At 50.1% G+C, this 24,514-nt stretch overlaps 1 protein-coding gene across 1 annotated transcript in view; it reads left to right on the forward strand.

The window, feature by feature from the left end:
- The window catches only part of PDE9A (phosphodiesterase 9A), a 106,112-nt gene that overhangs the window by 26,202 nt on the left and 55,396 nt on the right, over positions 1–24,514 (forward strand). The window contains exons 2-4 of the mRNA XM_052638890.1: positions 6,131–6,201; positions 7,457–7,534; positions 14,161–14,204. Of these exons, the coding sequence (XP_052494850.1) occupies positions 6,131–6,201; positions 7,457–7,534; positions 14,161–14,204 (193 nt within the window). The remainder of the gene's footprint in view (positions 1–6,130; positions 6,202–7,456; positions 7,535–14,160; positions 14,205–24,514) is intronic.

Genomic DNA, 24,514 nt, shown 5'->3' on the forward strand with positions numbered 1-24,514 from the left:
CATTCAACGTGAGCGTCACAGCAAGACAATGAACGTAATTGCATGTTTTACAACCAACCCCAAAAGCACAACTTGCCTGACACAGATAATGTTTAATGACTTTGAAAGGGAAGTAATGCCATCCTGGTTTATGAGCCCTGTGAGATGTCTCTCTCAAGAAAAAAACTGTAGCCGACCTCGCAGAGAGAATTCCCAGGGACACACTACTCTCTCGGGAGGTCTCCGACCAGCCCTCGTCCTGCCTGGTGCCTGGTCCCTGCCCAACATCCACACACTGAACTTCTCTTTAGTGATCGCAGTGGGTTTTGGCTTTCCCAGACTGCAAAACTCAGCCCAAACCTAAATTGCCACTTGGTTATCTCATTTGTCCAGGACTGGGAGCATTTCACAGCATGGAGCCACAAATGTCGAGTGAGAAACCCACAGCTTCCAGTGGTCACTGACTTTAAGCCAACCCAAACTAGAGTTTGAGAAACCCAGCAAGAAATGTTCTCAGCAGCTGCAAGGAAGTGCCTCAGATAGAGTTAGGAAACCGAGCTCAGGGCACCAAGATGTGGAAGGGCGATCATCGCAGCCCCTGAGGGTGCTCAGAGGTTGTCTTGGCGCTCTCTCAGCTTTCTAGGTTGCTCTGCTCTCTTAACCACTGCCCCTCCCATGTGGGCTCCCAGTTACTCAGCAGGGAAATAGTGTCCTCGGCAGCCACATTTGGGCCGAGTAGATGCTGAAATGGCCAGAGCTAATGGGGCAGGGACCATGACAAGTCATTTTCACCTGTGGAGCCCAAAGGGAAGGATGCTACACCCAATCTTTCTTGTGTTTGAACGCCCCAGCCACTGCCTCCAGGCTCGTTCTGTGCCTGGACTGCCAGGAGCCAGCCCTGGACTCCTCCATCCGCCACCTTAAAGAGGGGGAAGCAAAAAGACAGAGGAGAGCAGGTAATGGACATTAATACCAGCATTTTGGGAAACTTTCTTTTAAGAAGTTCCCCTGTGTGAGTTTCACATGTGGATTTCAGGTTGTGTGTGTCGGGGCCATAACCCTCAAGTGCGTACTGCAAAAATCAGAGCTGACACTGGCCAAGACGGAACACAGCATCTTTTCGTAGCAGCCAAGACTGTCATGGGGCTGGCCGGCCATGTACCGACAGACAGGGGCAGGGAGTGGAGTCAGAGACCCAGCGGACAGCGTCTGAGCTGCATAAAACCCTGTGTGTCACAGTCCAGGAGGCTTCCCCACAGCAGAGTCCATTGCTGAACGGACGGCCTGGTCACTGCACCAGCCACTCCAGACTGGAAGATAGGACTGCTGCTGCCGCTGCTGTTTAGTCGCTCAGTCACCTCTGACTCTTTGTGGCCCCATGGACTGTAGCCCACCAGGCTCTTCTGTTCATGGGATTCCCCAGGCAAGAATACTGGAGTGGGTTGCCGTTCCTTTCTCTGGGAGATCTTCCTGATCCAGGGGTCGAACCCAGGTCTCCTATGTCTCCTGCACTGACAGGCAGATTCTTTACCACTGAGCCACCAGGGGAACCCAAAAAATAGTACACTTTGGGCTTAATTCTGCACCCTTCAGATTCACACACATGCACACGCACACGCACACACACACGCAAACACAGCAGGTGAGCCAGATCACAGCCTGAATGGAGAGGCAGACTCAGGGGAGCCCTGGAGGGGTCCATGAGCCAAGGTGGGGAAGTGGTCGCAGGGCCCTCTCAGGAGGTGGAAGACCCTCCCTGTTGGAACAGGTCCAGCACGCATGGGTGGGGCTGCCCCCGTCTGTGGGTGAACGTCAGGGCCTGTGCAGCTCCCTCTGAGGCCTAGAGTCCCACCCCTCCCCATTGCTGGATGACCTGTGTCCTGCTTCCTGCCCACCCCATCAGAATCGGTTTCCACTCCGGGTCATCTCAGCCACTTTATAGTCATGCAGGTCCCCTCTCCCGTACAGTGTCCCAGTGCTGAAATACGTGGCAGTGTCTCCCGGCAAGAAGTCCTGGTTGGAACCTCTCCCGAGGAACGTGAAACCCCTCCTTGCTGGCTTGTTTGCAGGAAGACCACAGAGTGCCCGCCAGGAGCCCCGCTGGGCAATGATCAAATCTCCATCCTCCTAACCTCGAAACCAGAAACTCGATTATCTAAGCTGCCTGGGGGCTTGGACACCATCTGTCCACCTGCTTTTCAACACATGGACAGCAGTGTGTGGCTGGAACACGGGAACTTGGGGGCTGCTTTCTGCATCCTCCCCTACATGAACCTCTGAAGGGGGTCTCCCGGGGGACAGAGAGGAAAACACAATAGGATCCCGTCCCTGGAGGAGACCTCCAGACTCAGAATGAACAAGAAGTCACCCCCAAGCCTTTAGAAACTGCCGTCCTGTCTCTCTAACCCCGAGGCCACCTGGACACGGGTTGGCAGCGTGCTGACCATCTGTCGCACAGTTGCCAGTGCTGGTTTCTAAGTGTGTTGGTGAAGGTGCTGTCGGTACCAAGAAACAGAGCCGTGCTGGTGCCAACTCGAGACACTGGGCTCTCCTGCCGCTCCCCCCGCCCCCTGTGATCTGACCTCCCTCCCCTCTCCAGAGCCATTCCCGCAGTGATCTCACGGGTGGCCGGTGTGGTCGGCCTGGGTCCCTTACCCTGGGACTCACCTCAATTGCCACCAGCTCCAAATTGCTTAGTAAAGTCGGAAAGATCCCCTGGAGGAGGCAATGGCAACCCACTCCAGTATTCTTGCCTAGAGAATCCCATGGACAGAGGAGCCTGGAGGGCTACAGTCTGTGGGTCGCAAAGAGTTGGATACGACTGAGCAACTAAACACACACACACACACACATACAAAGAGCCTGTGTTTGGGTCACGTGTGCACTGACCAGAGGGAGGCCTGGGCTGTGGTCCTGGCTCCCTGACCGCTTGCCGGCTGGACCCAAGAGACCCTTGTCCACCTCTGTGTGTTGCTTCCCGTGGGGATCCCTTGGAATGGGGCTTGGCAGGTGGTTGGCGCTCCCTGAGTGCCCATTTCCTGACTCTGCAGGCAACCAGTAGGTTCCAGCACCAGAGTTCCCTGTGACCTTCACAGGTCCCAGCTGAATACACAGAACGATCAGCGTTCTGCAGACAAGAGGCCTCTGGGTTCTCATTTGTTTCTCTTGTCTTGTGTTCATATTGCGGAGCTGCCAGTCAAACCCCATGGAAGGGTTGGGGTGATCCGTCGTGCTTACTGATGAACGGCAGCCGGTTCTGCCTCTAGTCGGATGGCAATATAAAATCTTTATTCCTCTGTTAATCTTGCTGTCTCCACATCTCACTTATAAGTTTCATTTCACCAACACTCTTTTTTTTTTAACTGCTGTTTATTTCTGGATCGAGGATAAAGGATTTGCAGAATGATTCAGCGTGGGAACAGAGAGCCTTGTGCCCCCCTGACCAGGCTGCCTGGGGGATCTTCCCACGACAGCCACTCATTTGTGGGGCACAGGCTGCTTTCCCACGCCAGGAACAATCCGTCTAGGCCAGAAGCTTCTCCTGGCACCTGGCAAAGAGTTGGGCTGTCCAGGCGTGTCCCACGTTAGATTCACGTGATGCTGATGTTAGGGTTCATGTGATGTTCCACCCCTAGCTTCATACCGGTATTGTCCCCACTAAAGCCTTCTCAACTCTTAATAATAAGGTGAAAGCCTGATCAAACACACATGTAAAGTGGCCACATCAAAGAATTTTACCCTAACAAAGTCTTAGCTGAAGGAGGAAACTGGTAAGATGTCACAACTGGTTCAAAAGAGAAAACAAAGAACCAGGCGTTTCTGTACAGTAGAGGCATGCTGAAATGGATTTACAAATGGACACAGCATGGTTTTCCATTGCAGTGGAAGACACCCAATGCGTCTTTTCTGCTTATTCCTGATTTCCTTCCAGCCCCCCACCCCCCAGCCCGGTGTAAAAAATAATCTCTAAGCCTGTTCTGGACACAGGAGAAGGCTGTTCTCCCTCCCTGGGTTGAGCTGAATCGGTCACAAGGGGCAGCGAGAAAGGCAATGTGCCCTGTGGGCGCTCCTGGACCTGTTTTGCTTCATAATTGGGCTTTTTACAGCTTCTATTATTTGCTATCCCGAGGCTAGGAAACCATCACAAAAGACTCTCGCCTCTAGATTTCAACAACAGTGCTTATAAAGTTGGGCAAACTCACTTCTTGCCGAGGTCCCCCGGATATTCCAGGCTCTGGGTCTGTCTTCCCTGGGGAGGGCCTGCTCAGCCATGACTTCCTGGAGCCACACTACACTCCTGACCAGCAGCTGGTCATGACCTGCAAGCCACCTCGCCCCTTTCTGGAATCTTTGATCAAATCGGATGTTCACAGGCAAAGCTGCCCTACCCTCCACCCCTGCCCTTTACTGGGGTCTGGAGAAAACCCACAAAGTCAGTCTGCACCAGACGGACATGAACTTCAGAAAGGTTCAAACGGGAAAGTCAGAAATGTCCCCTCGTCAGTAGTGGGGTGGCCGGACTCCATACCTCACCCGGCACAGGCGCAGCCCTAAAGCCAAGGTGTGAATGAAAGCCTGTGCCGGGGGCCCTGGAGGTGTGCTGTCCTGAGAACACGGTGGATGAGGCAAGACCCTGCTGGCAGTGGAGCTGGGAGGCCCCATGGAGAAGCTGCGCCAAGTCCTGATGGCTGGGAGGAAGAGAGGGGAGGAGAGCCACCGGGAAGCGGGCCCCCGGAACCAGAGAGGGCGGTGGGGTGGGGAGGTGCCCGTGGACTAGAGTGAAGGGGGGGCTGAGGGCTTGGCCAGGACACAGGCTCCAGGGACCCACTCCAGAACCTCAGGAGCCCAGCGGGGAGGTGGACCTTCCTTCTACCGTGGACGCACAGGGCAGCAGAGGCTTCTGCCCAGAAAGGCAGCACCACCAGGCCTGAGTTCTAGAAACTGAGGCAGGGTGCTGGGGCGGGAGCCTGCAGGGCCAATGCAGGGGTGCTGCGGGGGTCCTGGTGGACCTGCTCTGAGCCAGGACTGTGGCCGCTGGGTGGACAGTGCCCATCAGTGGCCCCGTCACTGGGGAGTGCAAACACCGCCTGGGGTGTGGGGTGGAGTGGGCAGCCTGGATGGCGGTGCTGGCTGTGTCTCAGCGTTGCCAGGCCAGTGGCACACAGGAGCTGTGGTAGTTAGGGAACGGCCACGTTTGTGGGGAAAATATCTGCTTGCTCTATTTCACTCTTTTCAATTAAAAAAAGATGCAGACTGATCTGGCTAAACGGTGCTCTGGGCACTGAAAAATCCCCACTCTGTTCAGCGTGGCTCTGCCCACGTTCAGTGGAGTGGCTCTGCCCGCTCCTTTTGGTGAGCAGAGGGGCCTTACAGCCATTCCCAGGGAGAACACTGAAGGAAAACAGCTATTGTGATGAAAACAGGAGCCTTGGCAGGGACTGTCCATGCACCATCCAGCCTTGGAGAACAACCGCAGGCTGTACTTGAAGCCCCCTCTCCCAGGGAGCGATTCTGGAGCCCACACTCACAGTCGAGACCCCTCCGACAAAAGGTGCAGGTGTGAACGTGTTTCCTGTCCAGCGGGGACTGGACACCCAGGCCGAGTGCAGATTTAATTGCATTGCGTGAAATTTGTTCCCTGTGTGGACCCACGGTTCCAACCACATCCTTTCTCATTGTGATTCCCTGTCTGGTTTAGTCCTGCAGCCCCAGTCCCCAAATCCTAAAAGGCAATCTTTTATTTTTAAGCTAATCACCTTAGAATTGTTTTTTAACATAATGGCCCCAGAGGCCGTTGGAGTTTCCCGCACCCACCCTGCAAGATGGGGTATCATTAAGCCGAGGTTGTGATGGTCTATCAAACGTCACCAGTGGGGCGCAGGGCAGCATGTCACCTGTAAGTGAGTTTACCTGGGTGACAGCATTGTTTCTCACAGTTCTGCAACGAACAAGAGAGTCATGTTTTTCTCAACTTGTATAAGTCAATGAGATGTGCATGTAACATTCCAGAGCCCACGGTGATTTTGGTTTTTCTTTGTAAGGTTAATCTGCAGGTCGGGAGCAGAGAGGACCCCCTGGAATCTGACATCACTGTGGAAATCAGCTGCCCACTCTGCCCACCCCTCACAGCCGTGTGCTTCTGTTTTTGCAGGTGGTCTTTAGCAAGTATTGCAACTCCAGTGATATTATGGACCTGTTCTGCATTGCTACCGGCCTGCCTCGGTGAGTGACTCAGAGTCACCCCACCAGAGGGTTGCCTTTAAATTCACCTGGAGGGGCAGGTACCTGGGAGGCCGAGTGGCCGAGTGTAGGGGATGGAGGCCTGGAAAGGTTGATGGACTCACCTTGCATGTTGCACATGGGACCTTTCAAATCAATGGATGAGTCCCTGGAGGTTTCGGCCACCGTTGCTGGCTGCCCGCCAACAACCATAGCTGTGTTAGCGGAGTGAACCATTGGGCAGGATTAGGCAGAAACTGCTATTTTAAAAGTGTCTTTTTTTCTTTCTTTCATTTATTCTTTTGTTTTGGGAGAAAGGATAAAGAAGAGTGATAGTGTTCAGGCTGTGGTCCCCCAGATCAACGTTTAAGAAAAAAGCTGATGTGAGAAATAAGTTGAAAAGACCAGAAACCTACCCTTGAGAACCACAATCAGCAATTTGTTCTAGCAAGTGAATTTTCTGTCCTAACTTCTTGACTATAGAAAGTAATCAGGAATAACTTTGGCCTGCAATTAACTTTAAAGTTACGACTCAGGTCAAGGAGGGTGAGAAGGAAGGACAGTCAGGACCTTTCAGAGTCAGCTGAGAAAAGGAGAGTCAGATGATAGGTTACATGCCTGATATTACAGCAAGTGGCAGCTTGGAGCAGCAAGACGTGGCCCACAGTTTGGGGCATCTTTTGATAAGCAGTGTGCTAAGAAATAAATATATCTTTTTAGAACAATCCTGGGATTCAGGTGTCACTGCCACGGCACAAATTTTAAAAATATACAACTGAAAACCAGAGTTAAGTCATGTGATTAAGCCAACACTTTGGGTGAGAGGCCCCCCAGAGATGGAGGTTAGAGGAAGATTCAACTTATCCTCTTAAAACTGTTTAGTAGGAGAGCTTTTTGCCTGTTTAGATGGACTCCCCCAGGAAATAAAAGGGAAAAGGAAACCCTGAATTCATCACCAGCTGATATAAATGTTCATTTCTACTTTACCACAGTTTTACTGAGCCTCCTAACTCAACAAATTAGACTCTCTCCAATTCCCATTTCAAATGACTTACACATCTGCTGAGCACTTAAAACTGCACGCGCAAACCGTAATTCTGCTACCCAGCTGAGGGCCAGAGTCTTGGGGCTGAGCACTCAGAGTGCCTTGGGCAGGACCGCCTGGTGCTCAGGTTCCTACCTCAAGGGAGGCCCAGATTCAAGTGTGCCCCTAGGAGACAACATCGGGGTGAAGACAACGGCTTCTCCTGTCTTCCAGGAACACCACCATCTCCCTCCTGACCACGGATGATGCCATGGTCTCCATTGACCCCACCATGCCTGCCAATTCAGAACGGTAAGTGGCTGACAGGCTCCATCAGCTCTTTCTCGCCATGACTGACAGCTCTCTGCAGGCACGGCAGGGTCTCCAGGGTTGTTTTCTTAATGTGCGGATGCAGGGAAATCCTGCGTTTAAACCAAAGATGGGAGAGTCTGGGTAGGAGACTTCTGGTTACTGTGCAGAACTTGTCACTTTCCGGGAAAGCAGCAGCTCTAAGCGTGGCCAGGGACCTTGCTGAGGGTCCACAGGCGCCCTCTGAGGGGGTAGCTACACCTGGGGAAGCCGAGAACTAAGTGACAGCGTCAGAGCCAGCCCCTGTCCACCAGAGCAGGAGATTCCCTGCGCAGAGCCCCTGGTGACACTGGGCATTGACCCCTTGAGCAAGTCCTGGAGTTGTCAAGTGCTGCCCACTGACTACTCTGCCCAGTGAGGGGAGGAAGCCTGGGCGCTGGAGGAACGGGACCAGGAGACGCCGGAGAGGTAGAGGCTCAGGCAGTAAACACATCTGTGAACATCAGTAGAACAGCCTGGCCGCTTGTGGCCAGAGGGAAGACGAGGACTGAGCAGGGCCACCCACTCGCGCCCCGCCCTCTGCCCAGCAACCGGAGTCCCCGGTGGTCCCCACTTTATATTTTCAGTGGGGCCAGGCAGAATCCAAACTGTGTTCCATGCGAGGCTGGGAGCGGGAGCGAGATTGGGCGTGGGATACCCCTGGGGACCCCTGCCTGTTGCTCCTGCTGCTCACTGCATCCCCCTCTGAGCGACACGGGTCAACCCAGCCATCTGGGTGGACTGATATAGCTGCTCCAGCCTGCAGGAGGGGGCGTACCCAGGCAGACCTCCTCACGTCCCAGCCACCGGAGGGCCCCTGGCTGCCTGATGGCAGTCTGGAAATATTTAGGCTCCAGGGATGCAGTCCCTGGGACCTCCGATATAAGTGCCCTAAAGTTTCCCCCGACCCAAGGTGTGTGCACATCTGAGCTGAGCAAACGTCAGTTATCATTCGGGCCTGGGTGCAGGGCGCCCAGTGGCCGGCAAGGACTGCCAGTGAGAACTGCCAGGCTTTGGTGCAGAAAGCCGAGTCAGTAACAAACCCCGGGAAGTACGAAGTCCTGGAACGTTCGAACCACCTCCACTGTCCTTTGAGCTCAGTAGTGGGCGGCCAGTACTGTCCTGCCCTGAGCACTGGGTGCTTCTGCCAGGTCTCCCCTCCCCCTCCTGCTGTGTCCATCAGTCTCCTGAATTTTTAATTTCATCATCAGGAGTTTCTGCTCCCACGTGCTCTGGTGCTGATTACGCTCTGATTATCGGCTCCGGGCTCCCCGGAAGGAAGAATGCTAATTGAATCCCCAAAGACTCCAAGGACATTGTTGTAAATTGCAGCACCAGCTCCAGCCTGACCCAGATCTGTATTCATGAGGAAAGGCACGAGTGATCTGTCACCCCCGACGTCCACAAGATAAAATGATGTCATCAGAGGGGAAGTGTCCCGTCCGTGCGCTCTGGTCTCTGATGGAGCAAAGCTGCGTGTTTCCTGAGTTAGTTAAAGCAGTTTGTAGGTTGTCTATTCTGTTTTGTCACTTCATTGTATCTCGTTTGGCACTTTATTCTGTGCCAGCCCTTGTCAATGGAGTGCAGTTTTGTTCCCCAGGAGACGCTGGGGGAAGTCTAATGTTTTGGCTGCCATAGCGGGGACAGGTGTCTAGCACCCAGAGGGCAGAGACCAGGGCTGCTGCTCCATGTCCCTGAGCCCAGGGCCAGGCCCACCCCTCACCCCAGACTCACCTGCCTGAAGGTTAATGGCGCAGAGGCTGGGAACTGGTATTAGTGGTCCCCACAGCTTTCTCTTTGCAGACCTATGCGTTGCCCCCAGGGCACCAGCCTCATGTGCATCCCCAGGAGCTGGTTGAAGCAGAGCCCCTTCCCTCCTGCTTCCCAACCCCTCCATCTGGTTCCCTAGGTCTGGGGTGGGCCCCCAGAGCTGGCATTTCTACAGGTTCCCAGGTGGTGGTGATGTTGGCCGGGACCCCTTTGATCACCGTTCTGACCACTGAGCATCTCTGTCTACTGCCTTCACCCACTCCCTGCACATGGGGTTGTGGACCTTTTCCATTTTTGGAGCTTCCCCCTCCAGCTTTTCCCCGTATGTGCTTGTTTTCTTGCTCTCAGCCCTGAAGAGGCAGTATTCCCAAGGTTTCACACCCAAGCCCCCACCCAGGCCTCCCATCTGCTCCTTTGCCTCCTGCTCTCCAGTCCCACCGTTCCAGCTGCCCCTGGGCGGTCCTGCCCATTTTATGTATGCGTAGTGTGATCTAGCCCAACAGAACAGTGACCGTCAGCCCTGCCTAAAGGTTTAAACCACCAGGGATCTTCAAAAAGGTGCTGATGACCAGTCCCCCACTAGGACCTAGTGCATTCAGATTTGTGAGGGATTTATTTTTAAAGCTCACCTGGTGATTCCAGGGTTTCCCCAGTGGCTCAGTGGTCAAGAATCCGCCTACAGTGCAGGAGGCCCAGGTTTGATCCCTGGGTTGGGAAGACCTTCTGGAGAAGGAAATGGCAACCCACTCCCGTATTCTTGCTTGGAGAATCCCATGGACGGAGGAGCCTGGCGGGGTACAGTCCCTGGGGTCGCAAAGAGTCAGACAGAACTGAGGGAGTAAACCACAACCACAAAGGTGATTCGAACATGCAACACCAGAATCACGGATGTACAGTGTGGGAACCCTAAGGAACTACCCTTGACCCCGGGCGGGGGCTTAGCGCAGCGGTGACCAGAAGGTCATGTCCAGACACAGGGTTTCCCTTTTTGGAAAGTTCTGGATGAATTTTGCTCCTTCCCAGAAGATAGTCACATCAGGTTGTGTCCCTCTAGCTTCCTCCGTCTCTGAAGACCCTGCAGCCCCTCGGCCTTGCCAGCCTGGTCAGTGCCTGTCCACCCCCCACCCCCACCCCCGCCAGCCTCAAGACTCTTGCAAGAGGGGCTCCCTGGGGGCACCAGATGATCCACCTCACCTGCCTTCTGTCCAGTTCATGCTCTCATGGGGCGTTTTCACAGCCTTTTCTCCAAATTCCAAGGACTCTTGACGGTGATCAGCTGGATACCAATCAGGAATCAGGGTCCCAGTTGCCCCGTCTCTTGTACTAATCTTTTCAGCTCGTTTCAAGCCAAATTTCATGACCTTCTGACTCTCTCTTCAAAATACTTCTTGCCTTAATGATCAGCAAATGTTTCAGACTAGCAATATAAATAACCTGGCATATATTCACCTAAGTCTGAGGGGCTCTTATCAAATAGTGGCCTGAGTGGCTTCCTCTTTCTTTCAGAAATGGTAAGAAAGCTGATTGCTAACCACCCGATTCCTGAAAACCAGCAAACGCAAGTAGACACGTCCCAACTTTGCTCAGATCCTGCTGAGAGGGACCGAGCATCTGGTCCTTGCTGGACTGGGGACATTCTGGGTCCCATGATGTCCCACTGACAGGCACGTTGCCTCCTGAGAACACCTTCTGTTTCTGCCACTAATGCTTCAAGACCCTCATCAAAGGAGAGAAACAGGCGCTTAAATAGTTCAGGGAAAGATGGGGTGCAGAGCAGGGCATGTGGAGAGAGGGAAGAGCCAGGAGGGCACAGCACGCGTGTGACACAATCGCTCCTTTAGGTCCAGTTTTAGCCAAGCTGTGATGCGCAAGGTGTCCACTGCATGGAATGGCTGAGCACTTGCATGGGTGGTGTGTGTGACCACCTACGCCAGCTGGGAAAACGCCTCCTGGATTCCATCCTGGCTCCCACTAAATGTGTTTGAAAAGACACAGTTACATTTCAGAAAAAGACAAATACAAGTTCAAGGCAAGTGGAAAGGGATTTATGTTGAGGGAGAAATAATGAAGCTGCAACTCATTTTCGGGCCGAGGCAGGAGTTTATTCAATTGTGGAAGCGCCATGACTGGTTCCGAGAACATCCTGCCATTGAGAATCAAGAGGATTAAGGATGGAGGAGCCAAGTGTCATTCTGCAGGGCCCAGCTGTGGTCAGCGTGTGCTGGGATGCACGGCTCTGCCTCTCCCCCTCACCCACCTCCCTCACCTGCTCTGCTGGTTCACCACCACTTCCTGCACCCGCATCAGGCCTGTGGGGAGGAAGGGAGGAGAGACAGTCTTGTGGCCACAGAGGAGGGGGAGAAAAGAGAAACCGGGATGAGGGGGAGGGAGGGAAAGCGCCAGGCTCCCTCTGTCCCCACGGCCCCAGCGTCAGTGCTGCCTATGGGGGAGGGGTGCAGAGGGAGGAGGAGAGGGGGGTGGTGACGGTCACCTCACCGTGGCTCTCCAGCCTCTCGCTTGGTTACCCAGACCCCAGCCCCTCACTCCTCTCCTGGATGGGGCCAACACATGGCCCGGAGCATGCCACAACTGGTTCATAGTCAGCTCCATGCACATTCGTGGGGTTTCAGCAAGCCCCGCTCCTGGAGCTCCGTCTCCCAGAGTCTGCAAGCTGATGAAGCTGACGCCTGCTAGGGTGGGGGGAACCAGGGAAGATGGAGTCACCCTGTTCAGCCTGTCGGTGTGAGGACCAAGACTGCTGGTACTACCTTGGCTGGCCCCTCCCCGCCACAAGCTCAGCAGGTGGGACCACACTTCACACTGCACGGGTTCTGAGGAGGGTGCTCTGTGATCTGCCAGGACCCAGATGCCATTACTGTGAAGCCTCTGTAGTGAAGGTATCCACATCCCAAATAACCAGCTTCCAGGGGTCTTTGGAAGTGGCCCTTTCTCTAGGCAAGGTGCTTCCATGAGGAGGTCTGGGGGCCTTGCCCCCGCATACGCTTTTCCAGGAGGAATCCCTCATTGGGAGGCCAAGATCTGAGACTCTCGTGGAGTTGTCTGTCCATCAGCCATAGTGCCATGCAGTTGTTATTTTTATACTTTATCGGCATTTTACACTGCAGACAATTTTTTACTGTGGCCTGGAAACCATTAAACCACAGGTATGACCCCAATTAACACTGGTGGCAAAGGACCCACCTGCCAATGCAGGTTAGACGTAAGAGACGTGGGTTCGATCCCTTGGTCAGAAAGATCCCCTGGAGGAGGGCACGGCAACCCACTCCAGTATTCCTGCCTGGAGAATCCTGTGGACACAGGAGCCTGGTGGGCTGAAGTCCGTGGGGCCACACAGAGTCAGGCGTGCCTGAAGGGGCTTAGCTCACACCCAGGCTCGGTGTTTGGTGCACATCCTCCCAGCGCCTGCCCTTTCTTCCTCCAGGGCTTAGCTGTCTGTCTGTCTGTGACCCTGTCTCTTGCTTCATCTCCCTAATGAGGTGTCGTGGGCATCCCTCCACCTCGGTACTTGTACACTGTCTCCATCTTTTTAACAACCTTGGCTGATGCGTCATCCACCCCCAGTGGAGAGGGGCCTGAGTATTTCTTATTCATTCGAAAGGCAGCAGCCATGTCCTTTCAAGGTGTACTTGACTGTGGAACGTCGGGTCCGTGAGGGCAAAGCCTTTTTGTCTGGTTCTCTGTTATGTTACCAGAACCCAACCACACTGAGCACTCAGTGAAAAACTGTGCTGAATGAATGAACAAGTGGCATATGAAGATACCCCGGTAGGATAGGGGTGCCCAGACTCCAGGACCTAATACCTGGTGATCTGAGGTGGAGCAGATGTAATAATACTAGAAGTAAAGTGCACAATAACTGTCATGCACTTGAATCATCCCAGAGTCACCCCCTCACCTCCCCCATCCGTGGAAAACTGTCTTCCATGAAACCAGTCCCTGGTGCCAAAAGGTTGGGGGCCGCTGCCATAAGAATCAAAAGAGTCAATGCTTTGATTCCTAGATTCACCTGATGAGACAGTGGATTTTAAACTTGACTCCATGCAGCTCGGTTGCTCTCCCCAGGGTGCTGGCAGTCCATACTCCCACCAGCAGTACTTGTCGGAGTCTTGATTCCCTGTGCCCTGTAGCACTCTTGGCATCAGGTTCTAGAATTTTGCTAAACTGCTGGGTAAAAAAATAGCCTCTTTGTTGAGGTGCCTCTCTTTATTTTTGTTAACTGTTTTCAACCATTGCCTGTTCCTATTCTTTGCCTGTTTCCCATTGACTTAAACATCTCCCCCCACCCCCTGGGGGGTCCTTGTTTCTCAGAGACCATGACCTTCAATCTGTGGTAACATCACCAGTATTCTCTCCCCACCCCCATGGGTCTCTTGATTACTGGTGATGACATCACCAAGGTGCCAGTGCATTTTCGCCTGAGTTATTGACACCATCCTCTCTTGTGTGCATGGGGGATGCCGTCACCAGGAGCTCAAACCAAGCCAAAGTGGGAGAGCCTCCTGCATCAGCCAGGTGTCAAGGCAGACCAAGGCAACTCTGCCATCCCCGCTGCATTCAACGTGCTTGTTTTATTAGCCAAATATGAACATAACAGAGGGGGTCCACTGTTGAAATAATATATTTAAAGTGTTGAGAATTTCTCTGAATGAAGAAGCTCAGAACCACCAAAGAAGCTCATTTTTTTAAAGGACCTAATTCACTGATGAATTCTAATTCAGCCCAAGTGCTTATCTTTTGGGCCAGATGCGCGTGGACATCTTTGACGGCGTCTTACAGTGGAACTGCCTTCTCTCTTGCAGAACTCCCTACAAAGTGAGACCCGTGGCCATCAAGCAACTCTCTGGTAAGGCCTTGCTGTCATTTTTTAAATTAAAAAAACATAGGAAGCTGTAGGCTGCCCCTGGATTGAATATGTATGAGTTAAGCGTTGAATTGAAGCCCGGTGCCGTCACAGAATGTAAAGTCACACACTGCTGTTAAGGCAGCCATGCTGAGTCCCCCCCAGGTGCCCAGCCCCCCAGAATGCCCTGTCCTGACAACCTAGCAGACGCGGGTGACACCCCACTCCTGTCTCCCTGGGCCCAATACCTGTGCTGTCCATTCAGACTGTAACGCGAGAAGTCCAGCCCTCAGGATGCCTCATAGACTCAGTAGTGTTGGTTTGTTAAAGTCCCATTGCCTTCTGGATCTTGGATCACTCCTGTTTATGTATGACATGCGTAATAATATGCTCCTATTTAAGTGTATCTTTTGATAAGGCTTTGAAAGTTTTATCCATCCTTGTCAACTGTCACCAAAACCAAGACCAGGAATGTTTTCATCACCTAAAAATGTTCTCTTGTGCCTCTTCCCGCTTAATCCCAGTCCCTCTGTTACAGGTCTGTGTTAGCCACACCCTCTCACTGAGACCACAGGTTAGATGTGTCTTTCTGAGACTTTCATAGAGAAGAAATTACACAAAATGTACCCTTTTTTGATCCAAAGTTGTTTTTGAGGCTTGTATGTATCATTCTTTCCTTTTTATTGGTGAGTACCATTCCAGGTGTGGCTGGTCCACAGTTTATTTATCCATTCACCTGTTGAAGGACATCTGGGTTATTTCAGGTTGGGAGCTTTTATGAATAAGGCGACTATGAGTATCAAAGAACAAGCATTTACAGGGACATAACATTTTTATTCCCCTTGGAGTCAGTGGGACTGAATGGATTACCGGGTCATGCGGTTTAGTACACTTTTCATTTTATTAAAAATATATATATATATACTTCCATGCAGTTTCTTTCCTTCTAATGATCCAGATCTAATGTGCTCTCCTTCTTCTAGCTACTGAAGGAGGAAGCTTGGCTCATTGATTTTAGATCTTTCTTTTTTTATATAATAACATAAAGCTAGAGATTTCCCTCAGAGCATACTTTAGCTATATCTCACAAATTTTGATGTGTTGCATTTTCATTTTTATTCAGCTTAAAATATTTTCTAATTTACCTTGTAGTTCTTTTTCTGATCCATTTGTTATTTAGAAGTATATTATTTAATTTTCAAATATTTGGGTATTTTCCAGTCATCTTTCTGGTACTGATTTCTTTTTTTTTAATTTCTCTTTGGCGGTGCTGGGTCTTCGTTGCTGTGTGAGGGCTATTCTCTAGTTGCAGCATGGACTTACTGCCGTGCCTTCTCTTGTTGCAGAGCGGGGGTTCTAGGTGCACGGTCTTCAGTAGCTGCAGCTTGCGGACTTAGTTGTCCTGTGGCATGTTGAATCCTCCTGGACCAGTGATGGAACTCATTGCCCCTGCACTGGCAGACAGATTCTTAACCACTGGACCACCAGGAAAGTCCCTGGTATTGATTTCTGGTCAATCCTTTGTGACCATATAACTTCAGTCTTTTTTTATTTACTGAGATTCATGGTGTATCTTGGGACTTCCCTGTAGCTCAGATGGTAAAGAATCTGCCTGCAAAGCAGGAGACCTGGGTTTGATACCTGGGTTGGGAAGATCCTCTGGAGAAGGGAATGGCAACCCACTCCAGTATTCTTGCCTGGAGAATCCCAAGGACAGAGGAGCCTGGCGGGCAACAGTCCATGGCATCGCAAAGAGTCAGACACGACTGAGCAGCTAACGCCACCATCTTGGTGACTGTTCCATGTACACTTAAAAAACAGTGTGTACTGTTGTTACTGGGTGAAAAATTCTATAAATGTCAGTTAGTTCAAGTTGGTTGATGGCGTGTAGTTCAAATTTTTTGTATCTTTACTTATTTCTTGTCTACTTGTCCTGTCCATTACTGAAGGATAAGAATTGCAATATCCAACCCTGTTGTGGATATGTGGTTTTGTTTCTTAGTTCTCTTGGGTTTTGCTTCATGCTTTTTCTGTTTCTATTATTGGGTACATCCTTGGGATTGTTGTGTCTTCTTGGTGAATCAACCCCTTTATTCTTATAAAAATTTGTGCTTTGTCTCTGGTGCTTTTTGGTGACGTCTTCTTTACCTCATGTTACTATCACCACTCTAGCTTTCCTATACTCAGTGCTCCTAGTTATATCCCATTCCCTCTTTTTGACTTTTAACGTGTTTATATTTGAAGTGGATTTCTTATTAGTTCTGGCAATTTCAGCTTTTTGGCTACGTATTTGAGCCCTTTACAGTAAATGTAATTATCCATATGTGTGTGTGTGTGTTAGTGGCTTAGTCATGTCCAACTCTTTGTGACCACATGGACTGTAGCCCTCCAGGCTCCTCTGTCCATGGAATTCTCCAAGCAAGAATACAGGAGTGGGTTGACATGCCCTCCTCAAGGGATCAAACCCAGGTCTCCCACATTGCAGGCAGATTGTTTACCGATCGAGCTACCCAGGAAGCCCAGTTATCCATATAGTTGGGTTTAAATCTACTGAAAGTTTTTAAGCTTTGCATTTACATTATATTACATTTACATTAAATGTAATTATCCATATAGTTGGTTTAAATCTACTTTCTTGTTATTCATTTTCTATTGGTCTCATTTTTCTTTTTTGATATTTTCCTCTCTTTCTACACTTTTTGATGCTGAACATTTCTTAATTCCATTTTTTTTTCTCCCACTCTTGACTTATGAGCTGTGCTTCTTTGTTTTATCCCTTTGTGGCTGTTCTTGGTGTTCAATATGTAGCATCAGCTCATCACAGTCTGCCTTTAATTATATTACTCCACTCCACAGAATACAAGGTCCTCAGAACAGTGAGCTTCCGTTTCTCCTGCCTCATTCTTTGTGCTTTATGTCGTACTTTTTACTCCTACTCATGTTCTAAACCCCATAATACATGGTTATCATTTTTTGCTTTCAATAGTCAATTATATTTTCTTTCATGTCTTTGTATATCCATGTTTGCATTTTTTGTTTTGTTGTGGGTCAGCTGGATTTTGTTTTGTCCCATTAGAGAGCATGGGCTTTGTCATGGCAGATAGTTGAGTTACTTACAAGTGGGTTTGATGCCTTTGAGACTTGTCTTTTAGCTTTGCTAGGTCAGTTCTGGAGAACCCTTGCTCCAGAGAGAGTTCCATCTGGTGGCTGAGGCGCCATCCCTGTGGGGTCTCCACTGACCTCCTCTGACCACCACATATTCTGCATTCCAGCTCCTTGAAGCTCAGATATTTGGAGATGAGGCTGGGGACACTGGATGAAGGTCATGGGGGCCTTGGAGGCCCATGAGGAGTTGCTGCCCTGATTCCTGTGTTGGGAGGGCAACAGAGGTGGTGAGGAGTGACCAGACTCTGACATGTCCTGAGGGAAGAGTCATGCTTATCTCCTGGCTGGGTGGAAGTGGGATGCAAAAGAACGAATTGTCAGAGAAGCCTTGAGTTCTGGCCTGAGCCACGGAGAGGGTGGCACTGTGGTGCTGGAGGAGACTCCTGAGAGTCCCTTGGACAGCAAGGAGATCAAACCAATAAATCCTAAAGGAAATCACCCCTGAATATTCATTGGAAAGATTGATGCTGAAGCAGAAGCTCAACTACTCTGGCCACCAAATGTGAAGAGTCGACTTATTGGAAAAGACCCCGATGCTGGGAAAGATTGAGGGCAAGAGGAGAAGAGGGTGGCAGAGGATGAGATGGTTAGATAGCATCACTGACTCTATGAACATGAGTTTGTGCAAACTCCAGGAGCTAGTGAAGGACAAGGAAGCCTGGCGTGCTGCAGTCCACGGGGGTCTCAAAGAACTGGATACAACTTAGCAACTGAACAGCAACAACATGGCGAGGGTGGAACGGCAGCCCCTTGAGAGTGTGAGCAGAGGGTCAGTCTAGGCAGGGGGAACGTGGTTTAGCCTCTTGGACCTCAGTGTCTGGTAGACAGGCCTGGAGGAGCTGGCACATCTGAGCTGGGTGTGATGCCACGGCACTGGACCTTCAGCGTGGCGGGTGTTCCGCAGCCACAGACCTAATGAGCTCCTCCGTGGGTGGCGCTCCGCAGCCACAGGCCCAATGAGCTCCCTCGGGAGGAGAGGACCGCGAACTGAGCCCTGAGGCCCCACCCTGGGGACTGGATTCCCTGGGAAGGATACTCACGACTTGACACCATCAGAAGAGGGGCCTTTTAAGAAAAAAGAGGAGAAGAAAACACAAGAGCAGGTGGATGAGATAGGGATGAGCTTCAGGAAGGGAAGACAGGGGCCTGGCAGTGTAATGAGGTATTTGCAGGATTGTCTCTAGGGGAAGAAGGCAGAAGGATTTCTGTGTGGCTCTCTGCCCTTTGGAGCTTGCTTGTGGGAGTTTTGACTCTGTGGCTCTCTTGTGCAAACAGCCTCCACCTCCCATCCAGTACTACCCAAACCGGCTGCCCATGGCCTCCAGCCTTCACCCTGGCTCGGTGACCGGTCCTGGCCACACAGCCCTGAGTCAGGACCTGTCAGGAGTCTCACTTGCCCTTTAGTCATCAGGCCACATACACAATGGTGGGAAAAAGAACCCTGGGAGAGGACATGGGAGCCTTGTGCCCAGACTCACAGGCAGCTACCAGGCCTCTGGGCCTGTCCTGTCCAGAGACCCCCGCCATCTTTGCGGAGTCACACGTTTCCATAAATGCTCCTGACAGTCCTGGTGGGGCAAGCAGTGTAAAAATGCCCCCCAAGTCTTGCTGCCCTGCGATCCATGGAATTCTCCAGGCAAGAATCCTGGGGTGCACAGCCATTTTCTTCACCAAGGGATCTTTCTGACCCAGGGATTGAACCTGGGTCTCCTGCACTGAAAGCAGATTTTTACCATCTGAGCCACCAGGGAAGCCCATTTAGATATTAGGAAACAGTGTAGAGAAGAGTATTGTGCAAAACATGGCTTTTCATAAAAGAGACAGGGGCTGCAGGGCCTGTCTTAGGAGCAGGAAACAGCCCCCACCCCACGAGGAAGGGCCGTGGAACAGCCGCGTCCTCCCGAACAGAGGACCCACACGACCCGCTCCCCCGCCACCACCATACACTGGGAAGGTCTGTGTTTACCAAACACCATTTCAGAAAAATGTTCCCTTTGCCGCATCCTGGGAGACTGTCACACAGAAGGACTGTTTTTCCCTTTTATGAGTAAAATAAAAGTTAACGGCAGCTACAAAACTTCCATGCATCTTTTTTTATGATGACAGCACTGTTTCTTATGAAAACCGTCAGATTATTTGTCATTTTTATATGATGTGAGCAGATTAAACAGTGGGCTTTTCCTAATTCTGGAATACATGACTTTAGCCTCCAACCCATGCACCGCACCCACTGTGTACCCCCACCTGCCGGTGGGGAGCGAAGAGGGCAGATAACCATCGGAGTAGGGCCACTGCATTCTAAACCCCGTGATCAGAGCTCCCATGGGGAGGAGGGGTCCCTGGAGAGGAGGGACCTTTTCCCTTGTTGACTGAAGGCTGCCAGAGCCCCTTGCCGAAGTCAGGACTGAACAGGAAGCTGAAAGGGTTTCAGGGAGGGGCTCCGGTGCTGCCCCTAGGATGCATGGGCCGCCGGGAGAGGAACGCACGTATCAGAAGGCCAGCCACCAACCAGAGGCGGATGTGCTGTAAAGGCAAAATACACACAGAATTTCGCAGGCCCAGTATGGAGAAAAGGAATATAAAATGTGTTGTGGATAATGTTTATGTTTCATGTTTTCTTATCAAGATGTAATTCATATAGCATGAAATCCTCCATTTTCAAGTGCACAAATTCTGTAGTTTGTAGCGTTTTCACTCTTGTCCCAGCATCACTGCCCACTGATGGCAGAATGTTTCCATCACCCCCAGCAGAAGCCCCATAGCCTCCAGCAGCTCCTCCTGTCCCCTCACCCTGGCAACCGCTCGTCTGCCTGCCATCTCCACAGACAGGCCTGTTGTGGACGTGTCATATCATGAAGTATGGGGTCCTTCCTGCCTTCTTTCACTTGGCCTGATTTTGGCAGGGTTTTTCTGTGTTGCAGTGAAGGTCAGCGTTCATCCCATCTTGTGGAAGAGCTACGGGGTATTTATCACTCACTAGCTCATGAATGTTGGGATGCTTCCACTTTTTGGCTACTGTGAATGATGCAAGTATGAACTTTTGTGGGCAAACTTTCCAGGGGATGGTACATGTTGAAATGAGATATTTTTGAGATAAGTTGTGTTAGGTAAAGTATATCAATTAAAAAAGCAAAAGAGCCTAGCCACCTTGGAGGAAGGGTCTGAGACAAGAGCGTCTGTGAACTAAGAACTCCCTTCTCCAAGTTGAGCCCCCTAACTTCAGACTTTCTCTGCAAAGGGGGCAGGCTATAGTCTCTGAGGACTGACACCCCAAGAAGGGTCCTCCTGGTAAGAGAGCGAGTGATGGACCGCCCCTTGGGGGGACGGATACCCACCGAATTCGAAGTTGCCCAAAGGGATGCAAAGCGATGAGCTCAGCGCTCTCCTGTACCTGCTCCTCCACTCACATTTCCCAGCTTAGCCTTTGCTCCTCACTTCCCCCTCCCCCAGCTTTCCTGGGATCACCTCCAAGTGCCCTGCTGGCGCCCGAGTCTTTGTCTCCAGGTCAGCTTTGGAGGATCCCAGTCTAAGAAACAGGGACTGCCCACCTACCCTCGTTCAGTGGTCAGTTGGGTGAAGTGGCCTCAGGAAAAGCGAGCCGACCACACTGCACTGCTGTTTCCCTGCAAAGCAGATGTCACGATGCACAGTTCTGAGGATAAATGAAGCAATTCACGCAAACTGCTCAGCACGCTGCCTGCCACTCGGGGAGCACTCGCTAAATGGTGCTATCATTTAAAATGCCCTAAAGGGCGTGTTTGCCTGGCTGACTGCATCTCTCTGGAATTGTTCAATTTTAATAGAGCAGGAGTGCTTCCTAAGGCCTGAAACTACACACGGAGGTCTGGCTCGCTTTTCCCTTGCCAGTCAAGTTAACGCTTGACATTTGAGCACAAGCATGTTGCTTAGAAGCAATAATAATGGTTCTTAATAATATTTTCTATTTTTAGTGCAATTTCATGGCCCACAGCTCAGTCATCCTAGCCTTAGTCATCTTTACTTGCATTCTTTTGAAAACAAAAAGGGTTCAGCGTATGAAATGAAATGCTCCCACTCTCCTGTGAGGTTTCTGAGCTTAATCCACTTCTGTTTTCCGTAGCTTTATGGAACCGCACGTTCACGCAATCTGTGGGGTGGTCTAGCCAGCTTCAGGAACACTGAGGACATCACTGTCAGCAGTGTGGCAGCAAACAGGGATACTGAACACAGAATCCGCACTTGATGGCAACAGAATCTGGTCCAGTTGGCGGGTGGTGTCCACGAGCTCCACATCCACAGATGCTGAGGACCGACTCAGGATACCAAAATCATCAGCAGACTTTGGTATCCTTGGGGGGCGGGGTCTTGGAACCCATCTCCTGCGAATACCAAGGAACCACTGTGTAGTACCTCCGGGAGGCAAACCGTTCTCTCTGCCTCCAGGCGTCTGTGACAGCCACACACCCCACGCATACATCCGTGTCTCCCTAACTGTGCGCTGAGATGCACACACATGAAGGGTCCTCTGTGATGAACTTTGATGAAAGTGCGCAGCCACCACCCCAGCCAAGACAAAGAATGTTTCCATCGTCCCAGAAAAGATTCCTTTGTGCTTCTTTTCAAGTCAGTTCCCACACACCATCAGAAGCCTCTGTGTGACTTCTTTCACCACTAGCAGATTGCTCTTTCCTGTTCTTAAATTTCATGAGAATGGAATCACACAGTGTGCCCTTTCGTGCCTGCATTCTCTCCTTCAGGATCGTGTTTTTAAGATTCACACATGTAGTTTATTTACTTTGTATCTCTGTTGTTGTTTAGTCCCTAGGTCAATGTCCATCTCTTTGCAACCCCATGGACTGCAGCATGCCAGGCTTCCCTGTCCTTCACTGTCTCCCAGAGTTGGCTCAAACTCACGTCCATTGATGATATCCAAGCCTCTCATCCTCTGTCACAACCTTCTCCCCCTGCCCCCAGTCTTTCCCAGCATCAGGGTCTTTTCCAGTGAGTCGGTTCTTCGAATCTGGTGGCCAAAGTATTGGAGCTTCAGCCTCAGTCCTTCCAGTGAGTATTCAGGGTTGATTTCCTTTAGGATGGACTGGGTTGATCTCCTCGTGTTGCTGAGTAGTATTCTATTTCATGAGTGCTCCATAGCTGGCCAGTAATTCTCCTGTGGATGGACATTTCCAGCTTGGGGTTTAGCTGTGGTAAGCATTGTAATGTCTTATACACACATTCCTCAGTTACCTTGGGTAATACCTAGAAGTGATGCTAGCCCATATGGCTAACTGTTTTCCCAGGTGGCAGTACTATTTCACGTTCCCACCAGTAGTGTATGTGTGATCTGGCTGTCATATCCAACCTAACACCAGGCATTCTGAGTGTTTTTAATTTTAGACATTCAAGTAGGCGTAAAATCTTATTTCTTTATGGTTTAAATTTACATTTCTCAGATGACTTAATAATTGCTGAGCATGTTTTCCTGGGCTTGTTGAGTACTTGAATATCTTACTTTGGGAAGTGTCTATTCCAGGCATTTTGTGCATTTTTTAGGCTGTTGTATTAGTTTTTATCACTTGTTGTTTAGTCGCACAGTAGTGTCTGACTCTTTTGGGACCCTGTGGACTGTAACCCACAAGGCTGCTCTGTCCATGAGATTTCCCAGGCAAGATTACTGGAGTGGGTTGCCATGTCCTTCTCCAGGGGATTTTCCCAACCCAGGGATCGAACTTGGATCTCCTGCATTGCAGGCATTCTTTACCACTGAGCCATCTGGGAAGCCCCAGTGTTTACCACTGGTTTATGGAAAACCATATATTCTGGATGCATTCATTTGTGAGATGTATATAGCAAATATCTTTTCCCAATTTGTGACTTACCTTTTTCATTTTCTTGAAGAGGTCATTTGATGAGCAGAAGTTTCTAAGTTGATGAAGTCAATCACGCAAGTTTTCTTGATGTATAGCACTTTCTGTGTCTTCTTTAAGAATCCTTTCTCTACCCCAAGTCATGAAGATACATTTTCTGGAAATTTAGGGTTATAGTTGGTATATTTTAATTTGTGACCCCTTTCAAATTAATCTTGTGTATGGTGTAAAGTAAGGGGTTGACAGTATTTTTTTTTCCATACATGTATCCAGTTGTCATAACACCCCGTTTTAAAAAAGAGTTTCCTTTTCCTTTGAACCACTTTGGCATGTTTGTTGAAAATTAATCGAGTCATGTGTGGGTCCCTTTCTGGGCTCTGTTCTGTTTCACGCATCTGTTTGTCCTGACACCAAGACCACACAGCTTCAATTGCTAGAGCTTGGAATCCAGTAATCTTCCACATCTGTACTTCTTTGGGGATTATTTCGGTTCTCTGGGTCATTTTCTTTTCCCTACAAATTTTAGAATAAAGAATCAACTTGTCAGTTTCTTTCAAAAAGTCTTCTCTGAGTTAGACTTGGATTGCATTCAATATATAGATTAATTTGGGAACAATAACATCTAAGCAATATTAAATCTTCCAGCCATGAGCATGGTACATCCCTCCACTCAGCAAGACTTAGAGCTTTCAGGGTGAAGGTCCTGCATACTTCTTGTTAAATCTGTTTCTCAGCATTCTCTGTTCTCTAGCATAAGTGAGATATTTAATTTCCCATTTGTTTGCTTCTCTTTTATAAAAACTACAGGAGATATTTGCATATTTTTTAAATGTATATTTTATTGGAGTATATTTGCTTTACAATGTTGTGTGTGTTAGTTCCTAGTGCACAGCAAAGGGAACCAGCTCTATGTACACATATATCCCCTCTTTTTTGGATTCTTTCCCATTTAGGTCACCACAGAGCACTAAGTAGAGTTCCCGGAGCTACATAGTAGGTTCTCATTAGTTATCTATTTTGTGTATAGTATCAAAGGGAAAAGGGGAAAGATATACCCAACTGAATGCTAAGTTCCAGAGGACAGCAAGGAAAGATAAGAAGGCCTCCTTAAATGAACAGTGCAAAGACATAGAGAAAAACAATAGAATGGGAAAGACTAGAGATCTCTTCAAGAAAACTGAAGCTGTCAAAGGAACATTTCATGAAAGGATGGGCACAATAAAGGACAGAAACAGAAGCAGGTAAGGACCTAACAGAAGCAGAAGAGATTGAGAAGAGGTAGCAAGAATACCCAGAAGAACTATA

Source organism: Budorcas taxicolor, chromosome 1 (assembly GCF_023091745.1).
Source record: "Budorcas taxicolor isolate Tak-1 chromosome 1, Takin1.1, whole genome shotgun sequence".
NCBI classification, from domain to species: domain Eukaryota; kingdom Metazoa; phylum Chordata; class Mammalia; order Artiodactyla; family Bovidae; genus Budorcas; species Budorcas taxicolor.